Raw genomic sequence first — 11751 nt, forward strand, 5'->3', positions numbered from 1 at the left:
GTGTGTTCAAGTTCAGAGGCCAAAATCAGCCACTCGGGATAGTTCAAGGACTAAAAGTAGGTTTTAGCCGTCAATTAGGAGCCATAAGAAGTAAGGCAGCGAAAAACAATAAAGCTCGAGCGACGGCCGACGGCAAGACAGCAGCAATAAAGCTTTAACATCGGCATGAGAAGGACGCGGTCACTAGAGCAGTGTAAGCTTTCAGTTTCAGGCTTTCAGCACACAAATTTACATCCTTCGTTATCGGGATCACTGCAGTTACGAACGGCGGCAGGAGTGAAGTAGTGAACTACTTGCTGCCGTGCTTTGCGCGAAGTTCAGCAACATTAGCCTTGATGGTGGACGTGGCCAGCGTCGTGGGTTTCAGGACGCTCTTGGGGTTCAAGGCCTGCCGGATCTTGAACACGGCCCACGCCGTCCCGATGGCGTGGCCGGCGGCGTCCAGCCCTTCGTTTGTTGCCGCTGCAGCTTTGTCTCCGTACCTGCAAGAGAACAAATTCAGTGCAAGGGATGTTAGTCTACTCGGGTTCATCAAAGACGAGCTAACACTCGGTGAGAAGTGTGATGCAGGATATGGGATCTTTTTTTGGAGAATTGAGAACGTCACATACTTGTGAGATACTAGCCCAGTCGTCACAGTTGATGATGTGGACAAAACATTCTTTCCAGCCACCTCCACGGCGTCGCAAATCTTTCCTGTTTACCGACAACAGAAGATATGTCAGCAAATGTTGAAAAAGCTTGGCCCACAGTTTAGTTGGTAAATGGATAACAACAATGACAACACCAATGAAAAATCCTAACAATAAAGCATATCAAATAAGGGCTACATATATAGCAGACATTTGTCCATGGGACACAAAGATCAGGTGGAGCCAACAATCTTCCTGAATTTGAAGGTATCGACCACCCTATCAGAAACAATGGTGGCAAGCAGAATACAAAACGTTCAGGGTGAAAAGTGGCCGAGTCCCATCTCCAGAGCATGAGGTGAAAGTTTACTAATGTTTAGAAATCTTTAACGACTTGACTATAGATCATCACCTGTGACACCAACTCTTCATTACCCACAATATTATAGAGGCTAATCAGTATCGCTAAAATGAATCAGCACTCGGTAGAGCAGCAATGGTTCACCATTACTTTGCAGCATTAAAGCATATGGCTAATCTGTGTCATGTGGGAAAGAGATGGTGAAAAATAACGAAAACAAGAACTACAACCTGCACCTGAGTACTGAAATTAAGTTCCCTCAGAAGTCAAACTACAACAGTTATCTTCACTAAAAACATTCAGACCTATTGAGGACACTATAAAGGGCACCCAAGGCATCTCTATTTACACAGAAACTAGTAGATCATACAGACATCAACAGAGATCAGTGGAAAACAAGGATCTCGGTCCACATATGAGACAAATGCAATCTAGGCATAGTAGGTAATGCATAAACATTCAGACCTATTGAGGACACTATTAAAGGGCACCCAGGGCATCTCTATCTACACAGAAACTAGTAGAACATACACAGACATCAACAGAGATCAGTGGAAAACAAGGATCTCGGTGCACATGAGACAAATGCGATGTAGGCATAGTAGGCAGTGCATAGACCCAAACAACAAATATTTGTTGACTTATGCAAGGTGGAGGACACATTTGAGTTAATATATAACATGCCACTAGATAAAATCAATAATGACACACAAGCACACGATCTTATACCATAAAGATGTTAATAACAACACGTACCAAATCCATCAAGTGAAGCAAGGACAATCTCTCCAGGTAACAGGTTGAAGAACTTCTTGCCAGCTTTTGAGTTCGCCAGAGAGCTTGTGAAATAACCAGTAACCTTCACAACTCCAGACAAAATTCCAGTTGCCACTTTCTCAGATATTTGGCTCACCCTCTTAGCCCTGCCAGCAATTGTAAGCATCAATGTTCTTAAGCAACTCGAATATTTGTCTGAAACCATATATCTCAGAAAGGTAACTCCCACAGAATATGCCAAAATTATCTATGTCCAAAATTGTTTAAATAATAAAAAACACTGTATACTATTGAACAGATCGTAAAAGACAATATATACAGATACAGAATGAGATGGTATTGGCAACAGATATGATCACAAAAAAGGTTTAAAGTTCAAAGGCTCTACTAGATCTACACATATCATGATAGCATAGATATAAGGCATCTGAACAATGTCTTAACACCAACATATACTACTCAGCTAAGCAACCACAAGTTCAGAAAACAACACTTCAATGAACAGTATCATTATGACATCAGCATATATTAATGGGCATAGGTTTAATCCAGTTTAGCCCATTTCTGAAATCCATCCCAAAGTTCCTCTGTCAATTTCATTGGGCGTCACTACAGAAATATGAGGAATCGGGAGCCTCTTCTAGATGACAAAAACAAGGAATCAAGGCGCCGCACAACTAGAAAGAACACACCATACCCAAATGCTGTACAAAGCAAACATTGCTAGATTGCATCCTTAATTTCATAATACTTAGGACAGAAGGACATTAATTTATACTGTTATATAAAAGAAAAAACAGAGACAGCCAATACCTTTTGATTCGCCTGAGCATCTCAGGGCTGACCTCGGCGTTGGCGTCGCCGGGCTGCATCCTCTTCTTGAGGACCTCATTCCCCCAACGTAGCCTCTCCACCGTGACCTCCCCGCACCACAGTATCCCCTTGGCCAGGTGCTCGGCGCCCGTGGCGATGGTCCTCGCCACCGCGCCGCCGTACGCCTCCACATTGGGCGCGACGGCCGTCCAGTACGCGGCGGCCTCGACCTCGTCGCGCACCCTGCCCTCCAGCTCCTTGGTGCCGACCACGGAGTGGACGGAGAAGCTGGTGTAGGTGGCGAGGACGCCGTCGAGTCGCGCGTCGGGGTGGGCGAGCGTGAGCCCGTAGTGGAGCGGTTCGGGGCTGGGGTCGTCGGCGGAGGCCGGCACGGTGAGGGAGAAGGCGTAGTGGCAGGGGTCGAGCTTGACGGCGGCCACATCGCGCGCGAGCGGCCACTGGACCGGGTCGAGCAGCGCGATGGCGGCAAGGGAGGTGTCGCCGGAGCGGATGCGGAGGAGGGAGAGGTCGCCAGCGGCCAGCGGGTGGCTGCGGCTGCGGTCGATGAGGTGGAGCTGCGCGCCGGGGACACGGAGTAGGACGTCCTCCGACGGCGGCGGCGCGTTGTCGTGCTGCGAGGGCGAGCCCGACGCCGTCGGCGACGAGGCGGCGGGCCCTATCTCGACGGGCGCGAGGTCGGCCATGGAGAGCGTCGGGTACAGCGGCGGGGCGGAGGGGGCGGGCCAAGGGTTAGCCTTCGACGACGGGGAGGAGGAGGAGGAAGGGGAACCTCGGGAGCGGGATGCCATGGGGATGGCGTCGGCGGGAGGGATTTATAGCTCGCCGGAGGAGGAAGGAAGAGCCGTGGGGAACGCGGCGACGGCGTGCCGGCCGGCGACGTGGCGCTTGTATAGGGCGCCCCGGCCGCGTACGTGGCGACGGGGGCGAGTGGGGTCCACGCGCTTGAGGACGGTGGGGCCCGGTTTCGCGGTTGGGGATGGTTAGCTCGCTTTATTGGGTGGAGACTGGCGGGCGCTCCGCTGTCCATGACCTGTGGGGCCGTCTGTGGGTTATCGACCTGGCTGAGGTCCCACCTGTGGGTGCGTGATGTCGGGTAACTCTCAGCCTGTTCGTATGGTCGTAAACGATCGTAAATTTCTAGCCAGAATAGTATTTTTCTCTCACACTAAACCAGCCAGTAGTAAATAATCCACGATCGTTTACGGCCTGCCGAACAGGCTGATAGTTGGCCATGCAGCCTGAGTCCGTCGGCCCGACCTAAAGCCCGTTTTTTTTTTGGCTCGGCCAAAGCACAGTCTGGCACGGAGGCTAATGGGTCCGGGCTGGCTTGGCCCGGAGGAGTAGGTCGTGTCTGGGCCTTACCCTAGGCACGTGGGTCGGCACAACACGGCCTGCTACAGAGCAGCCGGCCCGCTAGCGGCTCGGCCTGTCCGCCCCCCTCCCTCCCCCCCCCCCCCCCCCCCCCCCCCGCGCCGCGCTCCCGCATATATAAGCGGAAGCGGTTCGCCCAGTCGCCGCGCCTCGCCCTTCTCCGCTCCGCTCGACGCCTCGGCCACGCACCGCGCCCCTCCTCCCTCCTCGCGATATCCCTCTCCCACTCCCTCCTCCATCTCTCCACACAGTGGTGGCGGCGGCGCCGCCCTCCCCAACACTCTTCCTCCCCCTCTCCCTCAGATCCGACGAGCAGCTAGTGACGGCGGCACCCTCTTCCTCAAATCCGGCGAGCCAGCGACGGTGGCGCCCTCTCCCTCATATCCGGCGAGCCCAAGCGGTGGCATCTGTTGCGGGAGCAATCGGGAGCAACGGTCGCGCCCTCCCCCACCCTCTCCCAGATCCAGCCCCCTCCTCCCGGATCCGGTCTTCTCCGCGCGTGGCGGCGGCTTCGCGAGTGGTTGCGCGACCCCGAGCGGCGGCGTCTTCATGTGGATCCGGCGGGGGCTGGAGGGGCCTCTCCAGTGGCGCGCCACGGCCTCGCTCCTCGGCGATGGATCCGGTCCAGGAGCGCGACGCGGGGACGGGGCCTCCTCCCCTGGTCAGATCCGGCGGCGGCATGGTACGGGGGCGCCCGATCCGCGCGGTGATGCAGCGGCGGCGGTGGAGCCGCGCGGTGATGCAGCGGCGGCGGTGGAGCCGCGCGGAGCAGTCGAGCTCGCCGGTGGGCTTTGGCTTTGGGATTTTTTTTAATTCATTAACCGTGGGCTGGCACGACCCGTGATTCTGGTCGTGCTTCGCGGGCTGGCCCGGCACGAAAATCGGCCCATGGGACCGTGTCTGAGCCGAAAGCTAGGTCCGTGGCCCTGTGAGGCACGGCCCGGGAGACACGGCGTGTCGTGGCGGCCCGTTAGCTATCGGACGTGCTGGCACGAGCCCATGCCATGCCGGGCCAGGGCGGGCCGTTGGCCATCTATAGGCACGGGCACTCACGACCGCCCCCACGTGGAGATCTCGTCCTCCAATTGAACCGCAGAATACGAGTATCACATAGGGTGTTTTAATAGTAATAAAAAATAAATTACACAATTCGTCGGTAATCCACGGCATGCCCAGCCCAACCCATTCCGTGTCCCACGACAACATTTTGATTCTAACCTTTTCTTTCCTATTGCATCTGCCGTTTTCAACTTTCGCCACCTTTCCCTCAAAAAAAGCCTATACCAGAAGCAGACACCTGTCGTTCAAAAACAGAAAGAAGAAGAAGATATATCTTTCACAAGAAGCCATCCCGAATAACCAAAAGCAGCAGCAACGCCAGGGTATATATGCCGTCTCAGTTTGTGCGTTGCATGGGTAATGAGCAACAACGCACCAGGAGAGGAGATATATATTTACAAGTCTGAGTCAGATCAGATAATCCAGCGGAGAATAAAGGAGGGAGAAAGTCGAGAGAGGTCCCGTTCTTTGCTCGCCAGGATTCGATTCCGCAGGGACGGCCTGCAATCATCCACTGACGCGACGGATATGGTAAATTCTTACCCAATATCCGACTTATTCGGCTTCTTTTTTCAGCCAGAACAGTGTTTTTCTCAAACAACATTTCAGCCAGAACAGTATTTTCAGCCAAGATTCAGCAAGCCGAAAGGGCAAGGCTCCATTCGGTTGGTTCGGAACGGACCGTTCCGTGCCTGAACGGTTCCGGCGCTATATAAATTTACGAAGAAACCTTTCGTCAGGGATTGAATATCCAGTAAGGCAGTAACCGAACGAAGCCTAAATGAAATCTCCATTCCTACGCCTTTACGGGTTCCATTCCATGGCTAAGAAGGTGAAGATGACAAGGAATTGCAAAGCAGAGCATGTGTATGTAAGATCATGGAGACATTTCATTCAGCTTCAACTTTACTACTAAAATGCACACATTCATTCAGCTACGCAATGGCCCAATCGCATCGCAATAAGAACACGCTACTTTCACCTTCCAGGATCACGAGTAGCCACTGTGCTGGTTATTAGTCGTAGTATACATCCATCCATCCATCACAATTCACACACGATAACGACGCCAAATGGCACCAGTAAAAAGAAAACCAAAATGAGCAGCTAATAAACTGCAGGCGTTAACCCCGGATCATCATACATACACCTACACCGTTAATAATCGTCGCAGCGCCACGGCAGCCGGGACGGAGAGCTTTCAGAAGGCGTGGAGGACGTCGGGCTGGGCCGCGGCGGACGTGGAGAGCATGTGGACGACCTCGCGCATGGTGGGCCGGGCCGTGCTGGCCTCCTCCACGCACGCCATGGCCACCTTGTAGAGGTCCGCCAGCAGCGGCACGGGCTCCGGCGCCAGGCGCCGGTCCGCCACCGCCAGGACGGGCTCCGCCGCCGTGGCGTCCGGGAGCTCCGCAGTCACCTTGCGCACCCAGTGCACGATGTCCACGCCGTCGCCGAAGCTGCCGACGGGGCGGCGACCCGTGATGAGCTCCAGCAGCACCACGCCGAAGCTGTACACGTCGCTCTTCTCGTCCACGCGCAGGGTGTACGCGTACTCTGCATGCGACAGACGGATCACACGGCTTGTAGCACATCAGTTTGAAGTAATTGCAGTTTTCTTGTGAGTAGTGTGCGGAATTTGAATAGATGATGATCAGAGTTTATTGTGCCTAAGATCAGAAGCCCTTGCCACATCCATGCACATGTACTCCTACATCAGTATATACACTACTACTTACCCCAGCCCCAAAAAAGCAGTAGTTTTAGATTTGAATTAGATTAAACTTATTTAAGCTTAACCAAGTTTATACAAAATAGGCCTCGTTTAGATCGGAAAAAAAATTGAACCCGATGAATAGTACTATTTTTGTCTTATTTAGCAAATATTGTCCAATCGTGGACCAACTAGGCTCAAAAGATTCATCTCGTGATTTCCAACTAAACTGTGTAATTAGTTATTTTTTTTATCTACATTTAATACTCCATACAAGCGGCTAAAAATTGATGTGATGGAGAGAGAGTGAAAAAACTTGGAATTTGGATGGCATCTAAACAAGGCCATATTATCAATGTACATGTGGGCAGATAAATTGCAAAAAATACATTTCATAATTAGTAAGACTCTTTGCATTAGACGGACAGAGCACTGAAGAGTGAAGCCGACAAGTTTATGAGGGACCTGACAAGTCAAAATATGTGGGCAGATCTGCTCCAGGCAAGGAGCCATGGACATCCTGTCGGATCAAGCTAGCTGCATGAAAGGGCCCACATGCATACACAAACAAACCAACAGCACGAGCACTAAACCCGAAAGCCCAAATCCTGTGTGATCCCAAGGCAGGCTTTTTGTCCCCCATTGACCTCCACAGATCTGCTTCTAGGACATGCCAAATCCATGCTACATTCCAAGCAGGAGAGAGCAACAGTGAGTTTGGACGCGTGGTTTGCAGTGAGTTTTGTTACCTGGGGCGATGTAGCCGTAGGAGCCGGCGATGGCGGACATGCACTCGGACGTGGCGCCGCCGAGGAACTTGGCGAGGCCGAAGTCAGCGACGTGCGCCTCGAAGGTGGAATCGAGCAGGATATTGTTGGACTTGACGTCGCGGTGGATGATCCTGGGCGCGCAGTCGTGGTGCAGGTAGCAGAGGCCGCGCGCCGCCTCGACTGCGACGCGCGCCCTGGACTCCCACCCGAGGTGCCGGCCCTTGCCGCCGTGCAGCATCTCGCCGAGGGAGCCGTTGGGCATGTACTCATACAGCAGCAGGTTGGTCTCCCGGTTGGAGACGAACCCGAGCAGGCGCACGATGTTGCGGTGTCGGATGCGGCCCAGCGTGGTGACCTCCGCCGTGAACCCGCGGTCGTGGTCGCCGCACCCTCTCCCCACGAGCCGCTTTATCGCCAGCTCGGCGCCGCCGCGGGTCACGCCGTGGTATACGATCCCCGCGCCGCCCTTGCCGATGATGTTGTCCTCTTTCAGGCACTCCACCACGTCGTCCGCCGAGAAGTCAAGCTTCTGGAACGCCGTCATCTTCCAGGCTCCCGACCGCCGCCGCGCCGCCTCACGCCACGCCTCGCGCGCCATGCGCGCGCCCAGGATGGCCAGGACCAGGAGGGTGAGGAGGACGAACAGCCATACCAGCAGCTTCTTCGAGTCCCACGGACGCAGCGAGAACGGCGAACGCGCGCCGCCGGAGGAAGGAGGGCACGCGCCGTCGGCGAAGGGCGCGCCGCACAGCCCCGGGTTGCCGACGAACGAGCTCTCGTTGAACACCAGGAACTGGCCCTGCATCGGCACGGGGCCCCACAGCTGGTTGTAGGACACGTCCAGCGTCGTGAGGCTCGTCATGTTGGACATCGCCGGCGGCAGCTCGCCCGACAGCCTGTTCCGAGACACGTTGAGCGTGCACAGGATCTTGAGCGACGTCACGGTGTCCGGTATCTCGCCGGTGAGGCCGTTCCGGCTGAGGTCGATGGCGCCGAGGGAGCCGCAGCCCATGAGCTCCCTCGGGATGCCGCCCGTGAGCGCGTTGCCGCTGGCGTTGAGCCTGGTGAGGTTCCTGAGCCTGCCGATCTCCGGCGGCAGGGGGCCAGAGAAGTTGTTCGACTCCAGGGACAGCGTCTGCAGCGCGGGGAGGTTGCCGATGGCGGCGGGGATGCGGCCGCCGATCCCATTGTTCCCCAGCATGAGCATGCCGATCTTGTCGCCGGCGATCAGGTCCGGGAGCTCGCCGGTGAGCAGGTTGTCGGTGAGCTCCAGCATGTTCGCCTGGGGAAGGTCGAAGAGCCCGGCCGGGACAGGGCCGGTCAGCGAGTTCTTGCCGAGGCGGACGCGCGTGAGCGTCTTGCAGTCGCCGAGCGAGTCCGGAATGCTGCCGAAGAAGGCGTTGTCCATGAGCACGAGCAGCTGCAGGTTCCGTCCGGCGCAGAGGTCCGGCGGTATGGTACCGGTGAGGTGGTTCCCGGTGGCGTCCAGCGTCTTCAGACGGCCGTTCCTGCCGAGCGCGGGCGGGAGGCTGCCGGTGAGGTTGTTGTCCCACACCTGCAGCACCTCGAGGAACGGGAACTCGCCGACGAACTCCGGTATCTCGCCGCGGAGGTGGTTCCGGAAGAGGTTGAGCAGCGTGAGATTGGTGAGGCCGGCGAAGGTGGCGGGTATCTCGCCGCTCAGGTCGTTGATGGAGAGGTCGAGCGACTGGAGGCTGGTGAGCGCGCCGAGCTCCGGCGGTATCACTCCCGTGAGCTGGTTCATGGCGAGGAAGAGCGTGTCGAGGCGGGACAGCCGCGCGAGCTCCGGCGGGATGGACCCCGTGAGCGCGCAGCTGCTCATGTCGAGGCGGACGAGCGACTGGAGCACACCGAACTCGGGCGGCACCCCGCCGCTGTACTGGTTGTAGTAGCCGAGGTACATCTCACGCAGGCGGGTGAGGCGGGAGAGCGACGGCGGGACACGGCCCGACAGCGCGTTGCCGTTGAGCCCCAGGTACTCGAGCGCGGCGAGGTCGCTGAACGAGTCCGGGATGGAGCCGTTGAAGTAGTTCCCGCCGAGGTGGAGGTAGCGGAGGGTGCGCGCGTGCGGCGCGCCCAGCGGCGGGAGCGGGCCCGACAGGTTGTTGTTGTAGACGTCGACGAGCTCGAGCGCCGGGAAGTACGGTATGGAGGTAGAGGCGGAGGGCGGAGACGGGAAGGGCCCGCTGAGGTTGTTGTTGGAGAGGTTGAGGTGGCGGAGCGCGGGCATAGACGCGAGTGAGGGGGGAACGCGGCCGTGGACCGAGCAGGCGGCGACGGTGAGGCTGGCGAGCGCGTCGAGCAGCGCGACCTCGGGCGGGAGCGCGCCGCCGTGGAGCGGCACGGCCGTGAGGTTGATCGCGACGACGCGCGACGTGGCGGCGTCGCAGGTCACGCCCGTGAAGGCGCAGTGCGCCGGCGGGGTCGCGGTCGGGTCCCAGTCGGACAGCGCGGCGGCGGCGGAGGTGGAGTTGGCGGTGGACGGGACGAGGGACGCCTTCAGCCTGGACAGCGCGTACGCGTCTCGCTCCGGCGTGGGGGAGGCGGGGGCAGCGGTGAGGAGCAGGAGGATGCAGAGGAGGATGGGAGGAGGCATTGTGGTTGTGGTGGCTGTGGACGGGCGCGCAGTGGTGGCGAGGCGGACGTGGATCATGGAATAAAAGGAGCGGAGGGAGGGGACTGTGGTGGTGGTGGTGGAGGGAATGAGCATATGGAATGGAATCCGCGGCGGCGGGGACGGGACGGGGTCGGAGGGGACATGACAGGCGCCATCAATTTGCTCTCTGCTTGCTTGCAGACTTTCCATCCCATGCACCATAACCCTTGGCCGCGCAGGGCAGCACAGGCACAGCCGTTGGAGGTGACTTTGCCCAAAGATTACAACCATTCTAGACTGTTGTTTGGCTGTGGCTTGTCGTAAACGATCATAAATTTCTAGTCGGAACAATATTTTTCTCTCACACAAACCAGCCAGCAGTACTTCTTCACGAACCAGCAACGATACGAACCAGCCAACCGAACAGGCTAGAACGTGGAAAATGATCTGATTAAACTCCTACAGTAATTACATCCCAAGATCGTCCTAAAACTGGCTTAAAGCTAGATGCATGAACAGGTTGAGGACGCCATGTGTGGTTGTGCAAAAGGAGGATGTGAATGAATTCCCAGACAGCCTGTTCGTTTCGTTGTAAATGATCATGGATTATTTATTGCTGGCTGGTTTGATGTGAGAGAAAAATATTGTTCTATATTATAATCCACGATCGTATACGAGCAAGCGAACATGCTGAGAATTGGCAGCAACTTTGCGTTCTTTTTTTTCCAGAAAGGATCATGATCTGAAGATCATCGTAAGGAAATTTCCAATGGCCTTTGTGTTGTCGCTACTGCATCGCTCTCTCTCTCTCTGCATGGCTTTCTTTCTCCTGTGTCCCGTGTGATGGCCAGATGAGAGAAAAAAAATGGCTCGTGCCTCGTGACTGGTCCCTGCTGGTCCCACTTCCTGACAGTCCTCTACCCTGCTCGGCCTCTCTCAAACGTGACCACGCACAGGTACTGGCTGCATATCTGCATGCACATGTTCCTCCGTTCGTACTGGAGTATCACTAGTACACTACTCTTGCTGTGGTGCGGCACATGTGCTGATGCATCCACGATCCATCTAGCCCACCTCACAGCCACAGATTTGATTTCAACGTTCATTCAGGCCCTTTGGATCGTAGGAAAACAGCATACAAACATAGGGAATTTTTCTTCAAGTTTTTTTTTTCACGATAGGGTCTTGCACCCATTTTTCATTAAGAGGAAAAGCAAAAAAATAAAAAGGCCAGAACACGGATACAAATGACTCACAAGTAATCGTAAGATTACCGGTGGAATCCCAAAAACAAACAAACTGCAAGAATACACAGGGGTGGGGGAACCTCCACCTCCAAAACACTAACCGACTATACCTGCAAAAGAGAAAGACATCCGGCACAATGGTCGCCAACCGGGGGGGGGGGGGGGGGGGGGGGGGGGTTGAAGTCGTAGTGGCAAAGCATCCACCGGTAGATCCGCAAGCGACCAGGTAGCCGTTGCGAAGAAGAAGAAGACCGAATTCGCCAGCGACCAGATAGCTGCTGCGAAAGTAGAAAATGACAGTATCCACCAGCGACCAGGTAGCCGCTGTGAAGTAGAAAACGACAGTATCCGCCAGCGACCGGGTAGCCG

The 11751-nt window shown here is 55.8% G+C and overlaps 2 protein-coding genes across 2 annotated transcripts; both read right to left on the reverse strand.

Annotated features, from left to right (window-relative positions):
* Positions 1-91: 91 nt before the first annotated feature.
* On the reverse strand, positions 92-3546 carry LOC136529773 (senescence/dehydration-associated protein At3g51250-like). The gene is made up of 4 exons (XM_066522843.1): positions 2584-3546; positions 1750-1916; positions 612-696; positions 92-482 (listed from the first exon to the last, which is right to left on the reverse strand). Exons 1-4 carry the CDS (start codon positions 3390-3392, stop codon positions 290-292), a joined length of 1254 nt encoding a protein of 417 aa, XP_066378940.1. The 5' UTR covers positions 3393-3546; the 3' UTR covers positions 92-289.
* A 2362-nt stretch (positions 3547-5908) lies between these two features.
* LOC136529772 (leucine-rich repeat receptor-like kinase protein THICK TASSEL DWARF1) lies at positions 5909-10285 on the reverse strand. Its single transcript, XM_066522842.1, has 2 exons — positions 7498-10285; positions 5909-6591 (listed from the first exon to the last, which is right to left on the reverse strand). Exons 1-2 carry the CDS (start codon positions 10247-10249, stop codon positions 6236-6238), a joined length of 3108 nt encoding a protein of 1035 aa, XP_066378939.1. The 5' UTR covers positions 10250-10285; the 3' UTR covers positions 5909-6235.
* Between the last annotated feature and the right edge of the window lie 1466 nt (positions 10286-11751).

The sequence above is a fragment of the Miscanthus floridulus genome, chromosome 19 (genome assembly GCF_019320115.1).
Source record: "Miscanthus floridulus cultivar M001 chromosome 19, ASM1932011v1, whole genome shotgun sequence".
Classification (NCBI taxonomy): domain Eukaryota; kingdom Viridiplantae; phylum Streptophyta; class Magnoliopsida; order Poales; family Poaceae; genus Miscanthus; species Miscanthus floridulus.